Source organism: Oncorhynchus kisutch, unplaced genomic scaffold, assembly GCF_002021735.2.
Source record: "Oncorhynchus kisutch isolate 150728-3 unplaced genomic scaffold, Okis_V2 scaffold4016, whole genome shotgun sequence".
Classification (NCBI taxonomy): Eukaryota; Metazoa; Chordata; class Actinopteri; order Salmoniformes; family Salmonidae; genus Oncorhynchus; species Oncorhynchus kisutch.
In genome coordinates, this window is record NW_022265961.1 from 1 (window position 1) to 19123 (window position 19123).

The 19123-nt window shown below is 51.7% G+C and overlaps 1 protein-coding gene across 1 annotated transcript in view; it reads left to right on the forward strand.

Annotated features, from left to right (window-relative positions):
* Positions 1 to 316: 316 nt before the first annotated feature.
* LOC109883951 (serine/threonine-protein kinase SMG1) overlaps positions 317 to 19123 on the forward strand; it is a gene marked incomplete at its 5' end in the record, with an annotated part of 73653 nt that continues 54846 nt past the window's right edge. Inside the window, 18 exon segments of the mRNA XM_031821787.1 lie at positions 317 to 350; positions 352 to 592; positions 595 to 649; positions 1023 to 1167; positions 1808 to 1865; positions 1867 to 1959; positions 3415 to 3498; positions 3500 to 3536; positions 4167 to 4372; positions 4374 to 4407; positions 5361 to 5462; positions 5629 to 5808; positions 6315 to 6459; positions 9800 to 9938; positions 11687 to 11935; positions 12264 to 12444; positions 14589 to 14750; positions 17460 to 17689. Coding sequence (XP_031677647.1) covers positions 317 to 350; positions 352 to 592; positions 595 to 649; positions 1023 to 1167; positions 1808 to 1865; positions 1867 to 1959; positions 3415 to 3498; positions 3500 to 3536; positions 4167 to 4372; positions 4374 to 4407; positions 5361 to 5462; positions 5629 to 5808; positions 6315 to 6459; positions 9800 to 9938; positions 11687 to 11935; positions 12264 to 12444; positions 14589 to 14750; positions 17460 to 17689 — 2375 coding nt within the window.

A 19123-nucleotide genomic window follows, 5' to 3' on the forward strand; every position in this document is an offset into this window, starting at 1 on the left:
TGCCTCTCCCCTCCTCTCTCTCTCCTCCTCCACCCTTTCCTCTCTTCTCCTTCCGTTCCGCCTCTCCCCTCCTCTCTCTCTCTTCTCTCTCTCTCTCCTTCTGCCTCTCCCCCTCCTCTCTCTCTCCTCTCTCCCTCCTTTCCTCTCTTCTCCTTCTGCCTCTCTCCTCCTCCCCCCTCCTCCTTCTCCTTCTGCCTCTCCCCTCCTCTCTCTCCTCCCCCTTTCCTCTCCTTCCGCCCCTTCTCTCTCTCTCTCTCCTCCTCCTCCCCCTTTCCTCTCTTCTCCTTCTGCCTCTCTCTCTTTCTTTCTCCTTCAGGTGACGGCAGGAAGACGGTTCTCCTCAAGTCCAACGTGTTCCTCCGAGGTGCTCAACCTCCTTGCCAATAAGGCATGCCAGTGCTATGTGGCCCTCGGCGATTGGTCCTCGGTGCAGGAGTGGCAGGCCAGCGTGCACGCCCTCAAGAAGAACCCTGGTAACCCTGCCGCAGCGAGCGTGCACCTGAAGACAGACTTCAACTACGTACGGGCACTGAGCTGCTTCGAGGACGGAGACTTCCCAGAATGCCGTGCTCAGCTGGAGCTCCTGGCGGGGAGAGAGACGACTACGGCCTGCTCAACTCCACCTCTACTGGCTCCAAGGACAAACTAGGTAGGAGGGAGAGAGGGAGGGCTAAGGCCTGCTCAACTCCACCTGCTCCATGAATAAACTAGGTAGGAGGGAGAGAGGGAGGACTAAGGCCTGGTCAACTCCACCTGCTCCAAGAATAAACTAGGTAGGAGGGGAGAGGGGAGGACTAAGGCCTGGTCAACTCCACCTGCTCTAAGAATAAACTAGGTAGGCGGGAGAGAGGGAGGACTACGGCCTGGTCAACTCCACCTGCTCCAAGAATAAAGTAGTTAGGAGGGTGTCTGAGACTGCCACCTTCAGTTTTGAGTCTAGACTCCTTAGAGATGTGTGTCTTAATGGTGTGCGTTTTTCTAACGTGTCTGTTTGTTTCTAACGTGTGTGTGTGTGTGTGTAGACTTGAAGCGTCTCCTCCCGGCAGTGTTGAGTCCGGACCCCTCAGAACTACAGAAGGCCATTGAGGTGCAGCTGCTGCGGAGCGCTGTGGCTGCCATGACAACGGCCAATCACGAGCATGAACAGAAGGCCATGCCCACCTCGGAGTGAGTCTCTCATTGGATCTTGGAGATCACTTTTAGTTGAATCCTGTATTAATGTGTTAGTGCTGGGTAGGAACAAAAACCTGCTGGATTGTGGAACACTTCATTGGGAAGATCTCAATCGCATACGCCTCCTTCTCAAAAACCCATTGGAGGAGGTGAGAGGGGCGGGGACCTCTGGCTTTGTCATCCAATGGGAGACCGAGGAGACGCCAGTATTTCATTGAGCTCTTCCATGATGTCTTCCACGTTCCATTTGGGTTGAGCTGAGTTCTGTTGGACTGACTGCGGGTTCTGTCTGTGCTGCCTTATGGGCCCTGGTCAAAAGGAGTGCACTATATAAGGGAACCATTTGGGTTGAGCTGAGTTCTGTTGGACTGACTGCGGGGTGGCTGTCTGTGCTCCCTTATGGGCCCCTGGTCAAAAGGAGTGCCACTATATAGGGAACCATTTGGGACAGACTATGTACACTCTCGTTCGCTACTTCCCACCTGTCTAAACGCTTCGGTAATTGGTGGAGACTTAGTGGGAGTTTCCACCTTGTTTCAGAACCCAGTCATTTCCTTTTCGATCAGAGACAGGAAGTGAAGACCCTGGGAGGAAGGAGAGGTAATATCTTCCGTCTTCTGTGTGTGTTTTACAGAACCCTGATCCGTTACCTGAAGCAGACGGGTCGTATCTCTCTGGGTCCCCTCCGCCTTCTCCACCCTCACCCTCTCTGACGGCCTGCCCACTCTGGCCACCCTGCAGCTATACTGTTGCTCTGCCCTGGAGAACACACTGAGCGGACAGGAGGTACACACACACACACACACACACAGACCCTTGCCACCCTGCATCTACACTGCTGCTCTGCCCTGGAGAACACACTCGGCGTACTCTACATGACCATAAGTATGTGGACACCTGCTCGTCCGACATCTCATTTCCAAATTCATGGCCATTAATATGGAGTTGGTCCCCACTTTGCGGCTATAACAGCCTCCACTCTTCTGGGAAGGCTTTCCACTAGATGTTGGAACATTGCTGCTATAACAGCCTCCACTCTTCTGGGAAGGCTTTCCACTAGATGTTGGAACATTGCTGCTATAACAGCCTCCACTCTTCTGGGAAGGCTTTCCACTAGATGTTGGAACATTGCTGCGGGGACTTGCTTCCATTGAGCCACGAGCATTAGTGAGGTCGGGCACTGATGTTAGGCGATTGGGCCTGGCTCACAGTCGGCGTTCCAATTCATCCCAGAGGTGTCCGATGGGGTTGAGTCAGGCTCTGTGCAGGCCAGTCAAGTTCTTCCACACCGATCTCGACAAACAATTTCTGTATGGACCTGGCTTTGTGCACGGGGCACTGTCATGCTGAAACAGGGAAAGGGCCTCCCCCAAAACTGTTACCAACAAAGTTGGAAGCAAAGAATCATCTAGAATGTCATTGTATGCTGTAGCGTTAAGATTTCCCTTCACTATAACTAAGGGCCGAGCCCGAACCATGAAAAACAGCCCCAGACATTATTCCTCCTCCACCAAACTTTACAGTTGTCACTATGCATTGGGGCAGGTAGCGTTCTCCTGGCATCCGCCAAACCCAGATTAGTTCCGTCGGACTGACAGATGGTGCAGCGTGATTCATCACCCCAGAGAGAACCTTTCCACTGCTCCAGAGTCCAGAGGCGGTGAGCTTCACACCCCTCCAGCCAACGCTTGACATTGAGCACATGGTGATCTTAGGCTTGTGTGCGGCTGCTCTGCCATGGAAACCCATTTCATGAAGCTACTCGACGAACAGTTCTTGTGCCGACGTTGCTTCCAGAGGTAGTTTGGAACTCGGTAGTGAGTGTTGCAACCGAGGACAGACCGATTCTTAGAGCTACGCGCTTCAGCACTCTGCGGTCCTGTTCTGTGAGCTTGTGTGGCCTACCACTTTGCGGTTGAGCCGTTGTTGCTCCTAGATGTTTCCACTTCACAATAACAGCACTTACAGTTGACCGGGGCAGCTCTAACTTGGTAGAAGTTTGACCAACTGACTTGTTGGAAAGGTGGCCATCCTATGACGGTATCCACATTGAAGTCACTGAGCTCTTCAGCAGGCGTACAGTCTCTCATTCTACTGCCAATGTTTGTCTATGGAGATTTGCTCGGTTTTATACACCTGTCAGCAAAGGTGTGTGGCTGAAATAGCCAAATTCACTCATTTGAAGGGGGTCCACATACTGCTGTGGGTGTGTACACCCCCTAACCCTCTCCTCCTCTCCAGGACTGTCTGATCCCCCTGTACAGTGAAGCTCTCAGCACCTGTAAACAACAGGACGTCCAGCCGTGGCTCCACGCACTGAGATACAACCATCTACCAGAGACAGCTACTGCTCAGGCTGAAAGGTAGACCGCATCCCTGTGTGTGTGTGTCCCTGTGTGTTTGTGTGTGTGTCCCTGTGTGTTTGTGTGTGTGTCCCTGTGTGTTTGTGTGTGTGTCCCTGTGTGTTTGTGTGTGTGTCCCTGTGTGTTTGTGTGTGTGTCCCTGTGTGTTTGTGTGTGTGTCCCTGTGTGTTTGTGTGTGTGTCCCTGTGTGTTGGTGTGTGGTCCCTGTGTGTTGTGTGTGTGTCCTGTGTGTTTGTGTTGTGTCCCTGTGTGTTTGTGTGTGGGTCCCTGTGTGTTTGTGTGTGTGTCCCTGTGTGTTTGTGTGTGTGTCCCTGTGTGTTTGTGTGTTGTGTCCCTGTGTGTTTGTGTGTGGGTGTCCCTGGTGTGTCCCTGTGTGTGTCCCTGTGTGTCCCTGTGTGTGTGTGTGTGTGTGTGTGTGTGTGTGTGTGTTGTGTCCCTGTGTGTGTGTCCCTGTGTGTGTGTGTGTCCCTGTGTGTGTGTCCCTGTGTGTGTGTCCCTGTGTGTGTGTCCCTGTGTGTGTGTGTGTCCCTGTGTGTGTGTGTGTCCCTGTGTGTGTGTTGTCCCCATCGCTGTGTCTTTGTCATGTGACTCACGCTAACCCTCTCCCTCTTCCTGTGTTCCATTACCCAGGCTCCTCTGCTCCACTGGATGGCCACCTGATGGAACTATGTCTGACGGCCGTCAAGTTCGCCCGGAAACAGGGGAACATCGCCCTGGCAACGCGTCTGCTGGGCCAGTGCAGCGAGGAAGAGGAAGAGGAGGAGGAGGGGTTGAGCCGTGCATTCAGGCGTCTGTCACTAGCGGGTGCTGTGGGGGAGAAGTGGGGACCTGAACTACCAGATCGAGAAGGCTAAAGTCCTCTGCACCGCGGGTGGTGATGTGTGAGTATAGTGTGTGTGAGTATGTGTGTGTGAGTATGTGTGTGTGAGTATGTGTGTTGAGTATGTGTGTGTGAGTATGTGTTGTGAGTATGTGTGTGTGAGTATGTGAGTGTGTGTGTGTTTGTGTGTTTGTGTTTTGGCTCACTCGTCTTTCTCTTATCCACTTATTCCTCCCCTCCATCTCTCTCCCCTCCTCTCCTTCCCTCCCCCCGTCTCCCCTCCATCTCTCTCCCCTCCTCCTCCGCTCCTCCCTCTCCCCTTCTCCCCTCCACCTCTCTCCCTCCTCTCCTTCCCTCCTCCCCGTCTCCCCTCCACCTCTCTCCCGTCTACCCTCCACCTCTCTCCCCTCCTCTCCTTCCCTCCCCCCGTCTCCCCTCCACCTCTCTCTCCCCTCTTCTCCTTCCCTCCCCCCGTCTCCCCTCCACCTCTCTCCTTCCCTCCCCCCGTCTCCCCTCCACCTCTCTCCCCTCCTCTCCTTCCCTCCCCCGTCTCCTCTCCCCTCCTCTCCTTCCCTCTCCCCGTCTCCTCTCCCCTCCTCTCCTTCCCTCTCCCCGTCTCCCCTCCACCTCTCTCCCTCTTCTCCTTCCCTCTCCCCGTCTCCCCTCCACCTCTCTCCCCTCCTCCCCTTCCCTCTCCCCGTCTCCCCTCCACCTCTCTCCCCTCCTCTCCTTCCCTCTCCCCGTCTCCCCTCCACCTCTCTCCCTCCTCTCCTTCCCTCTCCCCCGTCTCCCCTCCACCTCTCTCCCTCCTCTCCTTCCCTCTCCCCGTCTCCCCTCCCACCTCTCTCCCCTCCTCTCCTTCCCTCTCCCCGTCTCCCCTCCACCTCTCTCCCCTCCTCTCCTTCCCTCCCCCCGTCTCCTCTCCCCCTCCTCTCCTTCCCTCTCCCCGTCTCCCCTCCACCTCTCTCCCCTCCTCTCCTTCCCTCCCCCCGTCTCCCCTCCAGGTCAGTCCCTGGCAGCCATGGAGATGTTGAGTTCCTGTGCTCTGTCTTTCTGTCGCTCAGGGAAATGTGAGCGAGCCGCCTGTCGCTCCGTCCTCACTCTGTGTAAGTAGTGGTTCCACTGTGTCACAAATGGCCCCCTATTCCCTACGTAGGGGCTCTTATTGGGGAGGGGGATTCAGGCGTACCAGGGTTGGTACCAGTCTCCCTGTGCATGCTGGGTAATGGATGCCTGATGCTCTGTTCCAACCGTCTGTCTCTGTGTCTGTAGGTAAGTGGCTGCTGGCGGACTGGAAGGACATGACCCCTCAGCTCAAACAGGTGGTGAAGAGGTCAGGGGTCATGACCCCAGGGGTCGCCGCTTTGCCCCCCATCAGCCGGAACATCACAGCCCTGCTGGAGCTACCCCTAGAGGACCAGGGCATGCCCCGAATCACAGCTGAGACCACAGGTAGGACACCCCCCCCCCCTCCCTAACCCCTCTCTTCCTCCAGTCTGTCCCCTACAACCCTAACCCCTCTCTCTCTCTCTCTGCTTCTATTGTGAGTGTAGGAAAACCGGACTTGATCCCGGAGCAGCTCTACTAGTCTGTACCCTAACCCCTACACCCTAACCCCTCTCTTCCTCCAGTCTGTCCCCTACACCCTAACCCCTCTCTCTCTCTCTCTGCTTCTATTGTGAGTGTAGGAAAACCGGACTTGATCCCGGAGCAGCTCTACCAGTCTGTACCCTAACCCCTACACCCTAACCCCTCTCTCTCTTCCTCCATAGTGAGTGTGGTTGTAGGAGAACCAGACTTGGTCCTGGGGGCAGCTCTACCAGTCTGTACCCTAACCCCTACACCCTAACCCCTCTCTCTCTTCCTCCATAGTGAGTGTGGTTGTAGGAGAACCAGACTTGGTCCTGGGGGCAGCTCTACCAGTCTGTACCCTAACCCCTCTCTCTCTGCCTCCATAGTGAGTGTGGGTGTTGGAGAACCAGACTTGGTCCTGGGGCAGCTCTACCAGTTGTCCACCAGTCAGGCTCCGGAGGTGGCCAAGTCCTGGGCGGCTCTCGCCAGCTGGGCCTATCGTTGGGGACGGAAGGTGGTCGACAACGCCAGGTACATATTCTGACAGTTGTTGTCACCCAGCAGGTTATCATGAAACACATGAATACAGACGTGGTGCGTTCTGTGGTAGAAGCTGATAACATGACGTGGTTCGTTCTGTGGTAGAAGCTGATAACATGACGTGATGCGTTCTGTGGTAGAAGCTGATAACATGACGTGGTGCGTTCTGTGGTAGAAGCTGATAACATGAATACAGACGTGGTGCGTTCTGTGGTAGAAGCTGATAACATGAATACAGACGTGGTGCGTTCTGTGGTAGAAGCTGATAACATGAATACAGACGTGGTGCGTTCTGTGGTAGAAGCTGATAACATGAATACAGACGTGGTGCGTTCTGTGGTAGAAATCAAATCAAATTTATTTGTCACATACACATGGTTAGCAGATGTTAATGCGAGTGTAGCGAAATGCTTGTGCTTCTAGTTCCGACAATGCAGTAATAACCAACGAGTAATCTAACTAACAATTCCAAAAAACTACTGTCTTATTCACAGTGTAAGGGCATAAAGAATATGTACATAAGGATATATGAGTGAGTGATGGTACAGAGCAGCATAGGCAAGATACAGTAGATGGTATCGAGTACAGTATATACATATGAGATGAGTATGTAAACAAGGTGGCATAGTTAAAGTGGCTAGTGATACATGTATTACATAAGGATGCAGTCGATGATATAGAGTACAGTATATACGTATGCATATGAGATGAATAATGTAGGGTAAGTAACATTATATAAGGTAGCATTGTTTAAAGTGGCTAGTGATATATTTACATCATTTCCCATCAATTCCCATGATTAAAGTGGCTGGAGTTGAGTCAGTGTGTTGGCAGTAGCCACTCAATGTTAGTGGTGGCTGTTTAACAGTCTGATGGCCTTGAGATAGAAGCTGTTTTTCAGTCTCTCGGTCCCAGCTTTGATGCACCTGTACTGACCTCGCCTTCTGGATGATAGCGGGGTGAACAGGCAGTGGCTCGGGTGGTTGATGTCCTTGATGATCTTTATGGCCTTCCTGTAGCATCGGGTGGTGTAGGTGTCCTGGAGGGCAGGTAGTTTGCCCCCGGTGATGCGTTGTGCAGACCTCACTACCCTCTGGAGAGCCTTACGGTTGAGGGCGGTGCAGTTGCCATACCAGGTGGTGATACAGCCCGCCAGGATGCTCTCGATTGTGCATCTGTAGAAGTTTGTGAGTGCTTTTGGTGACAAGACGAATTTCTTCAGCCTCCTGAGGTTGAAGAGGCGCTGCTGCGCCTTCCTCACGATGCTGTCTGTGTGAGTGGACCAATTCAGTTTGTCTGTGATGTGTATGCCGAGGAACTTAAAACTTGCTACCCTCTCCACTACTGTTCCATCGATGTGGATGGGGGGGGTGTTCCCTCTGCTGTTTCCTGAAGTCCACAATCATCTCCTTAGTTTTGTTGACGTTGAGTGTGAGGTTATTTTCCTGACACCACACTCCGAGGGCCCTCACCTCCTCCCTGTAGGCCGTCTCGTCATTGTTGGTAATCAAGCCTACCACTGTTGTGTCGTCCGCAAACTTGATGATTGAGTTGGAGGCGTGCGTGGCCACGCAGTCGTGGGTGAACAGGGAGCTGATAACATGAATACAGACGTGGTGCGTTCTTTGGTAGAAGCTGATAACATGACGTGGTTCGTTCTGTGGTAGAAGCTGATAACATGACGTGGTGCGTTCTGTGGTAGAAGCTGATAACATGACGTGATGCGTTCTGTGGTAGAAGCTGATAACATGACGTGATGCGTTCTGTGGTAGAAGCTGATAACATGACGTGGTGCGTTCTGTGGTAGAAGCTGATAACATGACGTGGTGCGTTCTGTGGTAGAAGCTGATAACATGACGTGATGCGTTCTGTGGTAGAAGCTGATAACATGAATACAGACGTGATGCGTTCTTTGGTAGAAGCTGATAACATGACGTGGTTCGTTCTGTGTTAGAAGCTGATAACATGACGTGATGCGTTCTGTGGTAGAAGCTGATAACATGACGTGATGCGTTCTGTGGTAGAAGCTGATAACATGACGTGGTGCGTTCTGTGGTAGAAGCTGATAACATGACGTGGTGCGTTCTGTGGTAGAAGCTGATAACATGATGTGATGCGTTCTGTGGTAGAAGCTGATAACATGAATACAGACGTGATGCGTTCTGTGGTAGAAGCTGATAACATGACGTGATGCGTTCTGTGGTAGAAGCTGATAACATGATGTGGTGCGTTCTGTGGTAGAAGCTGATAACATGAATATAGACGTGATGTGTTCTGTGGTAGAAGCTGATAACACGACGTGATGCGTTCTGTGGTAGAAGCTGATAACATGAATACAGGCGTGGTGCGTTCTGTGGTAGAAGCTGATAACATGAATACAGACGTGGTTCGTTCTGTGGTAGAAGCTGATAACATGACGTGGTTCGTTCTGTGGTAGAAGCTGATAACATGACGTGATGCGTTCTGTGGTAGAAGCTGATAACATGACGTGGTGCGTTCTGTGGTAGAAGCTGATAACATGAATACAGACGTGATGCGTTCTTTGGTAGAAGCTGATAACATGACGTGATGCGTTCTGTGGTAGAAGCTGATAACATGATGTGGTGCGTTCTGTGGTAGAAGCTGATAACATGAATATAGACGTGATGCGTTCTGTGGTAGAAGCTGATAACATGACGTGATGCGTTCTGTGGTAGAAGCTGATAACATGAATATAGACGTGATGCGTTCTGTGGTAGAAGCTGATGACATGAATACAGACGTGATGCGTTCTTTGGTAGAAGCTGATAACATGACGTGATGCGTTCTGTGGTAGAAGCTGATAACATGATGTGGTGCGTTCTGTGGTAGAAGCTGATAACATGAATATAGACGTGATGCGTTCTGTGGTAGAAGCTGATAACATGACGTGATGCGTTCTGTGGTAGAAGCTGATAACATGAAAATAGACTTGATGCGTTCTGTGGTAGAAGCTGATAACATGAGGTGGTGCGTTCTGTGGTATTAAGCCGTTGCTGATTTAAACATAATTTTTAAAATTCTTATGCAATGTTGACATTCCTCTTTCTCCTCTCTCTCCTCCCATCTCCCTCTCCTTTCACCTCTCCTCCCCTATGTCCGTCCGTTCCTTTCTCCTCTCTCTCCTCCCATCTCCCTCTCCTTTCTCCTCTCTCTCCTCTCATCTCCCTCTCATCTCTTCCCTCCTCTCCTCCCCTACGTCCGTCCGTTCCTTACTCCTCCCATCTCTCTCTCCTCCCTCCTCTCCTCCCCTACGTCCGTCCGTTCCCTACTCCTCCCATCTCTCTCTCATCTCCTCCCTCCATCCCTCCAGTCAAGGTGAAGGTGTGCCCTTGCTCCCGGGAGAGAAGAAGGAGATCGAGGAGCTTCTCCCAGAATGCACCAGTGAGGAGGACAAGGAGAACATCTTCAGCATCCTGGGTCAGGCCATGTGTCGACCTGCTGGAATACAGGTGTGTGTGTGTGTGTGTGTGTGTGCTCATGAGGAATGTACGTTAGTAACTATTGTTTTAGTATGTACAGATCTCGTACTTTCTCCGTGTTCTGAACAGATCGTAGTTCATCCAGGATAGAAGGTTAGAACTGAGTCTACATGGAACTGCATAACTAAGTGGCTTGGTATGTGTCTGTCTCTTTCCATGTATCTCTCTACCTCTTTTAGTCTCTATAGTTTTGATTCCTGACTCGGTCTACCTCTTTTAGACTAGTCTTGATTCCCGACTGTCTCTACCTCTTTTAGACTCTATAGTCTTGATTCCCGACTGTCTCTACCTCTTTTAGTCTCTCTAGTCTTGGTTCCTGACTCTCTCTACCTCTTTTAGACTCTCTAGTCTTGATTCCCGACTGTCTCTACCTCATTTAGACTCTATAGTTTGGATTCCTGACTGTATCTACCTCTTTTAGTCTCTCTCGTCTTGATTCCTGACTCTCTCTACCTTTTAGTCTCTCTCGTCTTGATTCCTGACTCTCTCTACCTCTTAGTCTCTCTCGTCTTGATTCCCGACTGTCTCTACCTCTTTTAGACTCTATAGTTTTGATTCCCGACTGTCTCTACCTCTTTTAGTCTCTCTAGTCTTGGTTCCTGACTCTCTCTACCTCTTAGTCTCTCTCGTCTTGATTCCTGACTCTCTCTACCTCTTAGTCTCTCTCGTCTTGATTCCTGACTGTCTCTACCTCTTTCAGTCTCTATAGTCTTGATTCCTGACTGTCTCTACCTCTTTTAGTCTCTCTAGTCTTGATTCCTGACTGTCTCTACCTCTTTTAGTCTCTCTAGTCTTGATTCCTGACTGTCTCTACCTCTTTTAGTCTCTCTAGTCTTGATTCCTGACTGTCTCTACCTCTTTTATACTCGAGGATCATTCAACCTGATAGAGTGTAATTGTAGTTTAGAAGACTGAGCGATGAAGAATGAATGAGTGTCAGGTATTGGCTATGGAGGCAATGCTTCTAAAATGCCTTGGCACTAGATTTGAGATTTTTATCAGTTTTGAAAATCTGAAATGATGTATGTGCTGTAAAGAAATCCAATCAGCACCTTTACAAAGGCTGAAACAGCGAATTGGGGAGAGAACCAGCGAACAGCGTTCAGACAAAACCCTCCAAGAATAAAGGCTGTTGGTGTTCCTTCTATTTACATGTTAGTGACGTTTACCAGGTTGAATGGAATGTTGTCAGGAAAGTATTCCAACCCTGTATAGACTTGGTACAATTCTAGAATTACGATCAGACTCACAAACAGCACGTACGAATAGGGGGGGGGGGGAGAACTCCAATTCGCCGCGTGCTACAGCTCCAATTTGCCGCGCGGCTCTTGGCAGGTCTGGGTTTGGGATTCACCATCTGCCTGCTCATAACTCTCTCCCCCCTCCCCCCCCCCCCTCTCTCTCCCCCCCCCCCCCTCTCTCCCTCACCCCCCCTCTCTCTCCCCCACCCCCTCTCTCTCTCTTCCCCACCCCCTCTCTCTCTCTTCCCCCCCCCCCCCCCTCTCTCTCTCACCCCCCCTCTCTCTCCCCACCCCCTCTCTCTCTCTTCCCCCCCCCCCCCCTCTCTCTCTCACCCCCCCTCTCTCTCCCCCACCCCCTCTCTCTCTCTTCCCCCCCCCCTCTCTCGCCCCCTCTCTCTCTCCCCCGCCCCCCTCTCTCTCCCCCCCCTTCTCTCCCCCACCCCCTCTCTCTCCCCCGCCCTCTCTCTCTCTCTCCAGGATGAGGACATGGCCCTGCAGCAGGAGGATGAGGAGGAGGATGACATGGTGGATGTGATCTGGAGACAGCTGCTGTCTGCCTGTCCCTGGCTGGAGGAGCAGGGGGAGGTGGAGGGGGTCCAGGGTGGGGGTAGTGGGGTGATGGAGGGTCTGATCCGGGTCTGGAGGAGGGTGGTGGACAGGATCTTCAGTCTCTACAGGGTCTCCTGCGGTGCCTACTTCACCTTCCTCAAACTCAACGCTGGACAGGTGGGTGGAACTCACTCTCTCTCCAGGGGGGACTGGGACTGGCAGGGGGGGGACTGGGACTGGCAGGGGGGGGACTGGGACTGGCAGGGGGGGGACTGGGACTGGCAGGGGGGGGACTGGGACTGGCAGGGGGGGGACTGGGACTGGCAGGGGGGGGACTGGGACTGGCAGGGGGGGGACTGGGACTGGCAAGGGGGGACTGGGACTGGGAGGGGGGACTGGCAGGGGGACTGGGACTGGCGGGGGGGGGACTGGGACTGGCAGGGGGTACTGTACATCCACCCATCTCTTCCTCCATCCCTCCATGTCTATCTTCTTCCTCTGTCAGGTTCCCATCGATGAGGATGACCCCAAGCTGCTGCTGACCAATCAGAACAGCAAGCAGAGTAACGACGATATCATCGTCATGGCGACGCTGCGGTTGCTACGGCTGCTGGTGAAGCACGCCGGGGAGCTGAGGGAGGGGCTTGAGCTTGGGCTCGCCTCAACCCCCACCGCCCCCTGGAGAGGTAAAACACTGACCCCCACTGGCCCCTAGAGAGGTAACACACTGACCCCCCACTGGCCCCTAGAGAGGTAACACACTGACCCTCCCTGGCCCCTAGAGAGGTAACACACTGACCCCCACTGGCCCCTAGAGAGGTAACACACTGACCCCCACTGGCCCCTGGAGAGGTAACACACACTGACCCCCACTTGCCCCTGGAGAGGTAACACACAGACCCCCACTGGCCCCTGGAGGGGTAGCACACACAGACCCCCCACTGGCCCCTGGAGAGGTAACACACTCAGACCCAGAGGGAGCTCTATATTTCTCTGAAGGCTCCTGTTAGACTCTAGAAATGAATGAATATTTAATAAACTGACATAGAGACCTAGAACACATTATGGAGAGTTAGTTGAGACCGTTGCTGCCTCTCCTGTCTCCTGCTAATTCAACCCCTCTCCCCTCCAGCTGTTCTGTCTCCTGCTAATTCAACCCCTCTCCCCCTCCAGCTGTTCTCTCTCCTGTCTCCTGCTAATTCAACCCCTCTCCCCTCCAGCTGTTCTCTCTCCTGTCTCCTGCTAATTCAACCCCTCTCCCCCTCCAGCTGTTCTCTCTCCTGTCTCCTGCTAATTCAACCCTTCTCCCCCTCCAGCTGTTCTGTCTCCTGCTAATTCAACCCCTCTCCCCCTCCAGGTGTTCTGTCTCCTGCTAATTCAACCCCTCTCCCCTCCAGCTGTTCTGTCTCCTGCTAATTCAACCCCTCTCCCCCTCCAGCTGTTCTCTCTCCTGTCTCCTGCTAATTCAACCCCTCTCCCCTCCAGCTGTTCTGTCTCCTGCTAATTCAACCCCTCTCCCCTCCAGCTGTTCTCTCTCCTGTCTCCTGCTAATTCAACCCTCTTCCCTCCAGCTGTTCTCTCTCCTGTCTCCTGCTAATTCAACCCCTCTCCCCCTCCAGCTGTTCTCTCTCCTGTCTCCTGCTAATTCAACCCCTCTCCCCTCCAGCTGTTCTGTCTCCTGCTAATTCAACCCCTCTCCCCTCCAGCTGTTCTGTCTCCTGCTAATTCAACCCCTCTCCCCTCCAGCTGTTCTGTCTCCTGCTAATTCAACCCCTCTCCCCTCCAGCTGTTCTCTCTCCTGTCTCCTGCTAATTCAACCCCTCTCCCCTCCAGCTGTTCTCTCTCCTGTCTCCTGCTAATTCAACCCCTCTCCCCCTCCAGCTGTTCTGTCTCCTGCTAATTCAACCCCTCTCCCCTCCAGCTGTTCTGTCTCCTGCTAATTCAACCCCTCTCCCCTCCAGCTGTTCTGTCTCCTGCTAATTCAACCCCTCTCCCCCTCCAGCTGTTCTCTCTCCTGTCTCCTGCTAATTCAACCCCTCTCCCCCTCCAGCTGTTCTGTCTCCTGCTAATTCAACCCCTCTCCCCCTCCAGCTGTTCTGTCTCCTGCTAATTCAACCCCTCTCCCCCTCCAGCTGTTCTGTCTCCTGCTAATTCAACCCCTCTCCCCCTCCAGCTGTTCTCTCTCCTGTCTCCTGCTAATTCAACCCCTCTCCCCCTCCAGCTGTTCTGTCTCCTGCTAATTCAACCCCTCTCCCCCTCCAGGTGTTCTGTCTCCTGCTAATTCAACCCCTCTCCCCTCCAGCTGTTCTGTCTCCTGCTAATTCAACCCCTCTCCCCCTCCAGCTGTTCTCTCTCCTGTCTCCTGCTAATTCAACCCCTCTCCCCTCCAGCTGTTCTGTCTCCTGCTAATTCAACCCCTCTCCCCTCCAGCTGTTCTCGCTCCTGTCTCCTGCTAATTCAACCCCTCTCCCCTCCAGCTGTTCTCTCTCCTGTCTCCTGCTAATTCAACCCCTCTCCCCTCCAGCTGTTCTGTCTCCTGCTAATTCAACCCCTCTCCCCCTCCAGCTGTTCTCTCTCCTGTCTCCTGCTGATTCAACCCCTCTCCCCCTCCAGCTGTTCTGTCTCCTGCTAATTCAACCCCTCTCCCCCTCCAGCTGTTCTGTCTCCTGCTAATTCAACCCCTCTCCCCCTCCAGCTGTTCTGTCTCCTGCTAATTCAACCCCTCTCCCCCTCCAGCTGTTCTCTCTCCTGTCTCCTGCTAATTCAACCCCTCTCCCCTCCAGCTGTTCTCTCTCCTGTCTCCTGCTAATTCAACCCCTCTCCCCTCCAGGCATCATCCCCCAGCTGTTCTCTCGTCTGAACCATCCAGAGGCTTACATCAGACAGAGTATCTGTAGTCTGCTGTGTCGCGTTGCCCAGGACTCACCACACCTCATCCTGTACCCTGCTATAGTCGGATCACTGTCTCTGGGAGGAGAGGCCCAGCATGCAGGTACACACACACACACACACACTAGAGGTCGACCGATTGATTAGGGCCGATTTCAAGTTTTCATAATCGATCATTTGCATTTTTGGATGCCGATTCTGGCCGATTACATTGCTCTCCATGAGGAGACTGAGTGGCAGGCTGACTACCTGTTACTCCATGAGGAGACTGAGTGGCAGGCTGACCACCTGTTACTCCATGAGGAGACTGAGTGGCAGGCTGACTACCTGTTACTCCATGAGGAGACTGAGTGGCAGGCTGACTACCTGTTACTCCATGAGGAGACTGAGTGGCAGGCTGACTACCTGTTACTCCATGAGGAGACTGAGTGGCAGGCTGACTACCTGTTACTCCATGAGGAGACTGAGTGGCAGGCTGTGACCACCTGTTACTCCATGAGGAGACTGAGTGGCAGGCTGTGACCACCTGTTACTCCATGAGGAGACTGAGTGGCAGGCTGTGACCACCTGTTACTCCATGAGGAGACTGAGTGGCAGGCTGACTACCTGTTACTCCATGAGGAGACTGAGTGGCAGGCTGACTACCTGTTACTCCATGAGGAGACTGAGTGGCAGGCTGTGACCACCTGTTACTCCATGAGGAGACTGAGTGGCAGGCTGACTACCTGTTACTCCATGAGGAGACTGAGTGGCAGGCTGACTACCTGTTACTCCATGAGGAGACTGAGTGGCAGGCTGTGACCACCTGTTACTCCATGAGGAGACTGAGTGGCAGGCTGACTACCTGTTACTCCATGAGGAGACTGAGTGGCAGGCTGACTACCTGTTACTCCATGAGGAGACTGAGTGGCAGGCTGACTACCTGTTACTCCATGAGGAGACTGAGTGGCAGGCTTGACCACCTGTTACTCCATGAGGAGACTGAGTGGCAGGCTGTGACCACCTGTTACTCCATGAGGAGACTGAGTGGCAGGCTGACTACCTGTTATTCCATGAGGAGACTGAGTGGCAGGCTGACTACCTGTTACTCCATGAGGAGACTGAGTGGCAGGCTGACTACCTGTTACTCCATGAGGAGACTGAGTGGCAGGCTGACTACCTGTTACTCCATGAGGAGACTGAGTGGCAGGCTGACTACCTGTTACTCCATGAGGAGACTGAGTGGCAGGCTGACTACCTGTTACTCCATGAGGAGACTGAGTGGCAGGCTGACTACCTGTTACTCCATGAGGAGACTGAGTGGCAGGCTGACCACCTGTTACGAGTGCAGCAAGGAGACAAGGTAAGTTGCTAGCTGGCATTAAACTTCTCTTATAAAAAACAATCAATCTTCACATAATCACTAGTTAACTACACATGGTTGATGATATTACTAGTGTAACTAGCTTGTCCTGCGTTACATATAATCACTAGTTAACTACACATGGTTGATGATATTACTAGTGTAACTAGCTTGACGTGCGTTACATATAATCACTAGTTAACTACACATGGTTGATGATATTACTAGTGTAACTAGCTTGTCCTGCGTTGCATATAATCAATGCGGTGCCTGTTAATTTATCATCGAATCACAGCCTACTTCACCAAACGGGTGATGAATTAAGAAAACCACATTTGTGAATAAAAGCACAATCGTTGCACAAATGTACCTAACGATAAATACACACAAGGATATATTTTTTTAAACCTGCATTTTTAGTTCAAAGAAATTCACGTTAGCAGGCAATATTAACGAGAGAAATTGTGTCACTTCTCTTGCGTTCAGTGTAAGCAGAGTCAGGGTATATGCAGCAGTTTGGGCCGCCTGGCTCGTTGCGAACTGTGTGAAGACCATTTCTTCCTAACAAAGGCCGTAATTAATTTGCCAAAATTGTACATAATTATGACATAACATTGAAGGTTGTACAATGTAACAGCAATATTTAGACTTGGGGATGCCATCCGTTAGATAAAATACAGAACGGTTCCGTATTTCACTGAAAGAATAAACGTTTTGTTTTCAAAATGATAGTTTCCAGATTTGACCATATTAATGACCAAAGGCTCATATTTCTGTGTGTTTATTATAATTATGTCTATGATTTGGTAGAGCAGTCTGACTGAGCGGTGGTAGGCAGCAACAAAATCTCGTAAGCATTCATTCAAACAGCACTTTCCTGCGTTTGCCAGCAGCTCTTCGCTGTGCTTCAAGCATTGAGCTGTTTATGACTTCAAGCCTATCAACTCCCGAGATTAGGCTGGTGTAACCGATGTGAAATGGCTAGCTAGTTAGCTGGGTGTGCCCTAATAGCGTTTCAAACGTCACTCGCTCTGAGACCTTGAAGTAGTAGTTCCCCTTGCTCTGCAAGGCTTTTGGCTTTTGTGGAGCGATGGGTAACGCTGCTTCGAGTGTGGCTGTTGTCATTGTGTTCCTGGTTCGAGCCCAGGTAGGGGCGAGAGAGACAGAAGCTATACTGTTACACTGGAAATACTATAGTGCCTATAAGAACATCCAATCGTCAAAGGTATATGAAATACAAATGGAAGAGAGAGCGAGCCCTATAATTATTATAATAACTACAACTTAAAACTTCTTACCTGGGAATATTGAACCACCAGCTTTCATATGTTCTCATGTTCTGAGCAAGGAACTTCAATGTTAGCTTTTTTACATGACACATATTGCACTTTTACTTTCTTCTCCGACATTGTGTTTTTGCATTATTTAAACCAAATTGTCTCAACTCGCCATAACGTCTTTGTCTCCCAGGAAACAAGCTCCCGTCGGCCCTGCCCACCTTCCTGGGCAGCATGCAGGGGGAGGGGCTGTGTGAGGAAGGGGAGGGGACACTGGGCAGTAACCCCGCCTCCCAGGAGGAAGATGGGCGGGGTGAGGAGTTTCCTGCGCTGTGTTCCAGCCAGGACCAGGCCATGATGCATGACTGCTACAGCAAGATAGTGGACAAGCTGTCTGCAGCCAACCCCACTATGGTGTTACAGGTAAACACTTCCCCCCTACTGCAGCCAACCCCACTATGGTGTTACAGGTAAACACTTCCCCCCCTACTGCAGCCAACCCCACTATGGTGTTACAGGTAAACACTTCCCCCTACTGCAGCCAACCCCACTATGGTGTTACAGGTAAACACTTCCCCCTACCACAACCCTACTATGGTGTTATAGGTAATTACCTCCCCCTACTGCTGGTGTTACAGCTAAATGCTTCCCCTCACTACTGGTGTTACAGTTAATTATGTCCCCCTAGTCCTAGCTAGGCTCCCCACTCATGCTGCACATAATTATACCCTCTTGAATCATGTTACATGGCGTGTAGAGGTTTTTGAAATGGTGAATGAATGTACTGTCCTTACTGGGGTACAACTATTTCCAAAACGAGGATAATTGATCTCCCCTAGTTAACTGGCTATTAAACACCATCCGGCATTCAGAGGAAGTGACCTTTCCTCAGTTCACTGATATACAACGTTATTGGTGATAATATGGTGCAAACCATCATGTCCAATATGCTGTTTTCAAAGCTGATTGGCACCAATACGTTTAATTCACTGGGTTAAATGATTTGTCGGGGCGGCAGGGTAGCCTAGTGGTTAGAGTGTAGAGGTGGCAGGGTAGCCTAGTGGTTAGAGTGTAGAGGTGGCAGGGTAGCCTAGTGGTTAGAGGGGCGACAGGGTAGCCTAGTGGTTAGAGCGTTGGACTAGTAACCGGAAGGTTGCGAGTTCAAACCCCCGAGCTGACAAGGTACAAATCTGTTGTTCTGCCCCTGAACAAGGCAGTTAACCCACTGTTCCCAGGCCAGTTAACCCACTGTTCCTAGGCCAGTTAACCCACTGTTCCTAGACCAGTTAACCCACTGTTCCTAGACCAGTTAACCCACTGTTCCTAGACCAGTTAACCCACTGTTCCTAGACCAGTTAACCCACTGTTCCTAGACCAGTTAACCCACTGTTCCTAGACCAGTTCACCCACTGTTCCCAGGCCAGTTAACCCACTGTTCCTAGACCAGTTAACCCACTGTTCCTAGACCAGTTAACCCACTGTTCCTAGACCAGTTAACCCACTGTTCCTAGACCAGTTAACCCACTGTTCCTAGACCAGTTAACCCACTGTTCCTAGACCAGTTAACCCACTGTTCCTAGACCAGTTAACCCACTGTTCCTAGACCAGTTAACCCACTGTTCCTAGACCAGTTAACCCACTGTTCCTAGACCAGTTAACCCACTGTTCCTAGACCAGTTAACCCACTGTTCCTAGACCAGTTAACCCACTGTTCCTAGACCAGTTCACCCACTGTTCCCAGGCCAGTTAACCCACTGTTCCCAGACCAGTTAACCCACTGTTCCTAGGCCAGTTAACCCACTGTTCCTAGACCAGTTAACCCACTGTTCCTAGACCAGTTAACCCACTGTTCCTAGA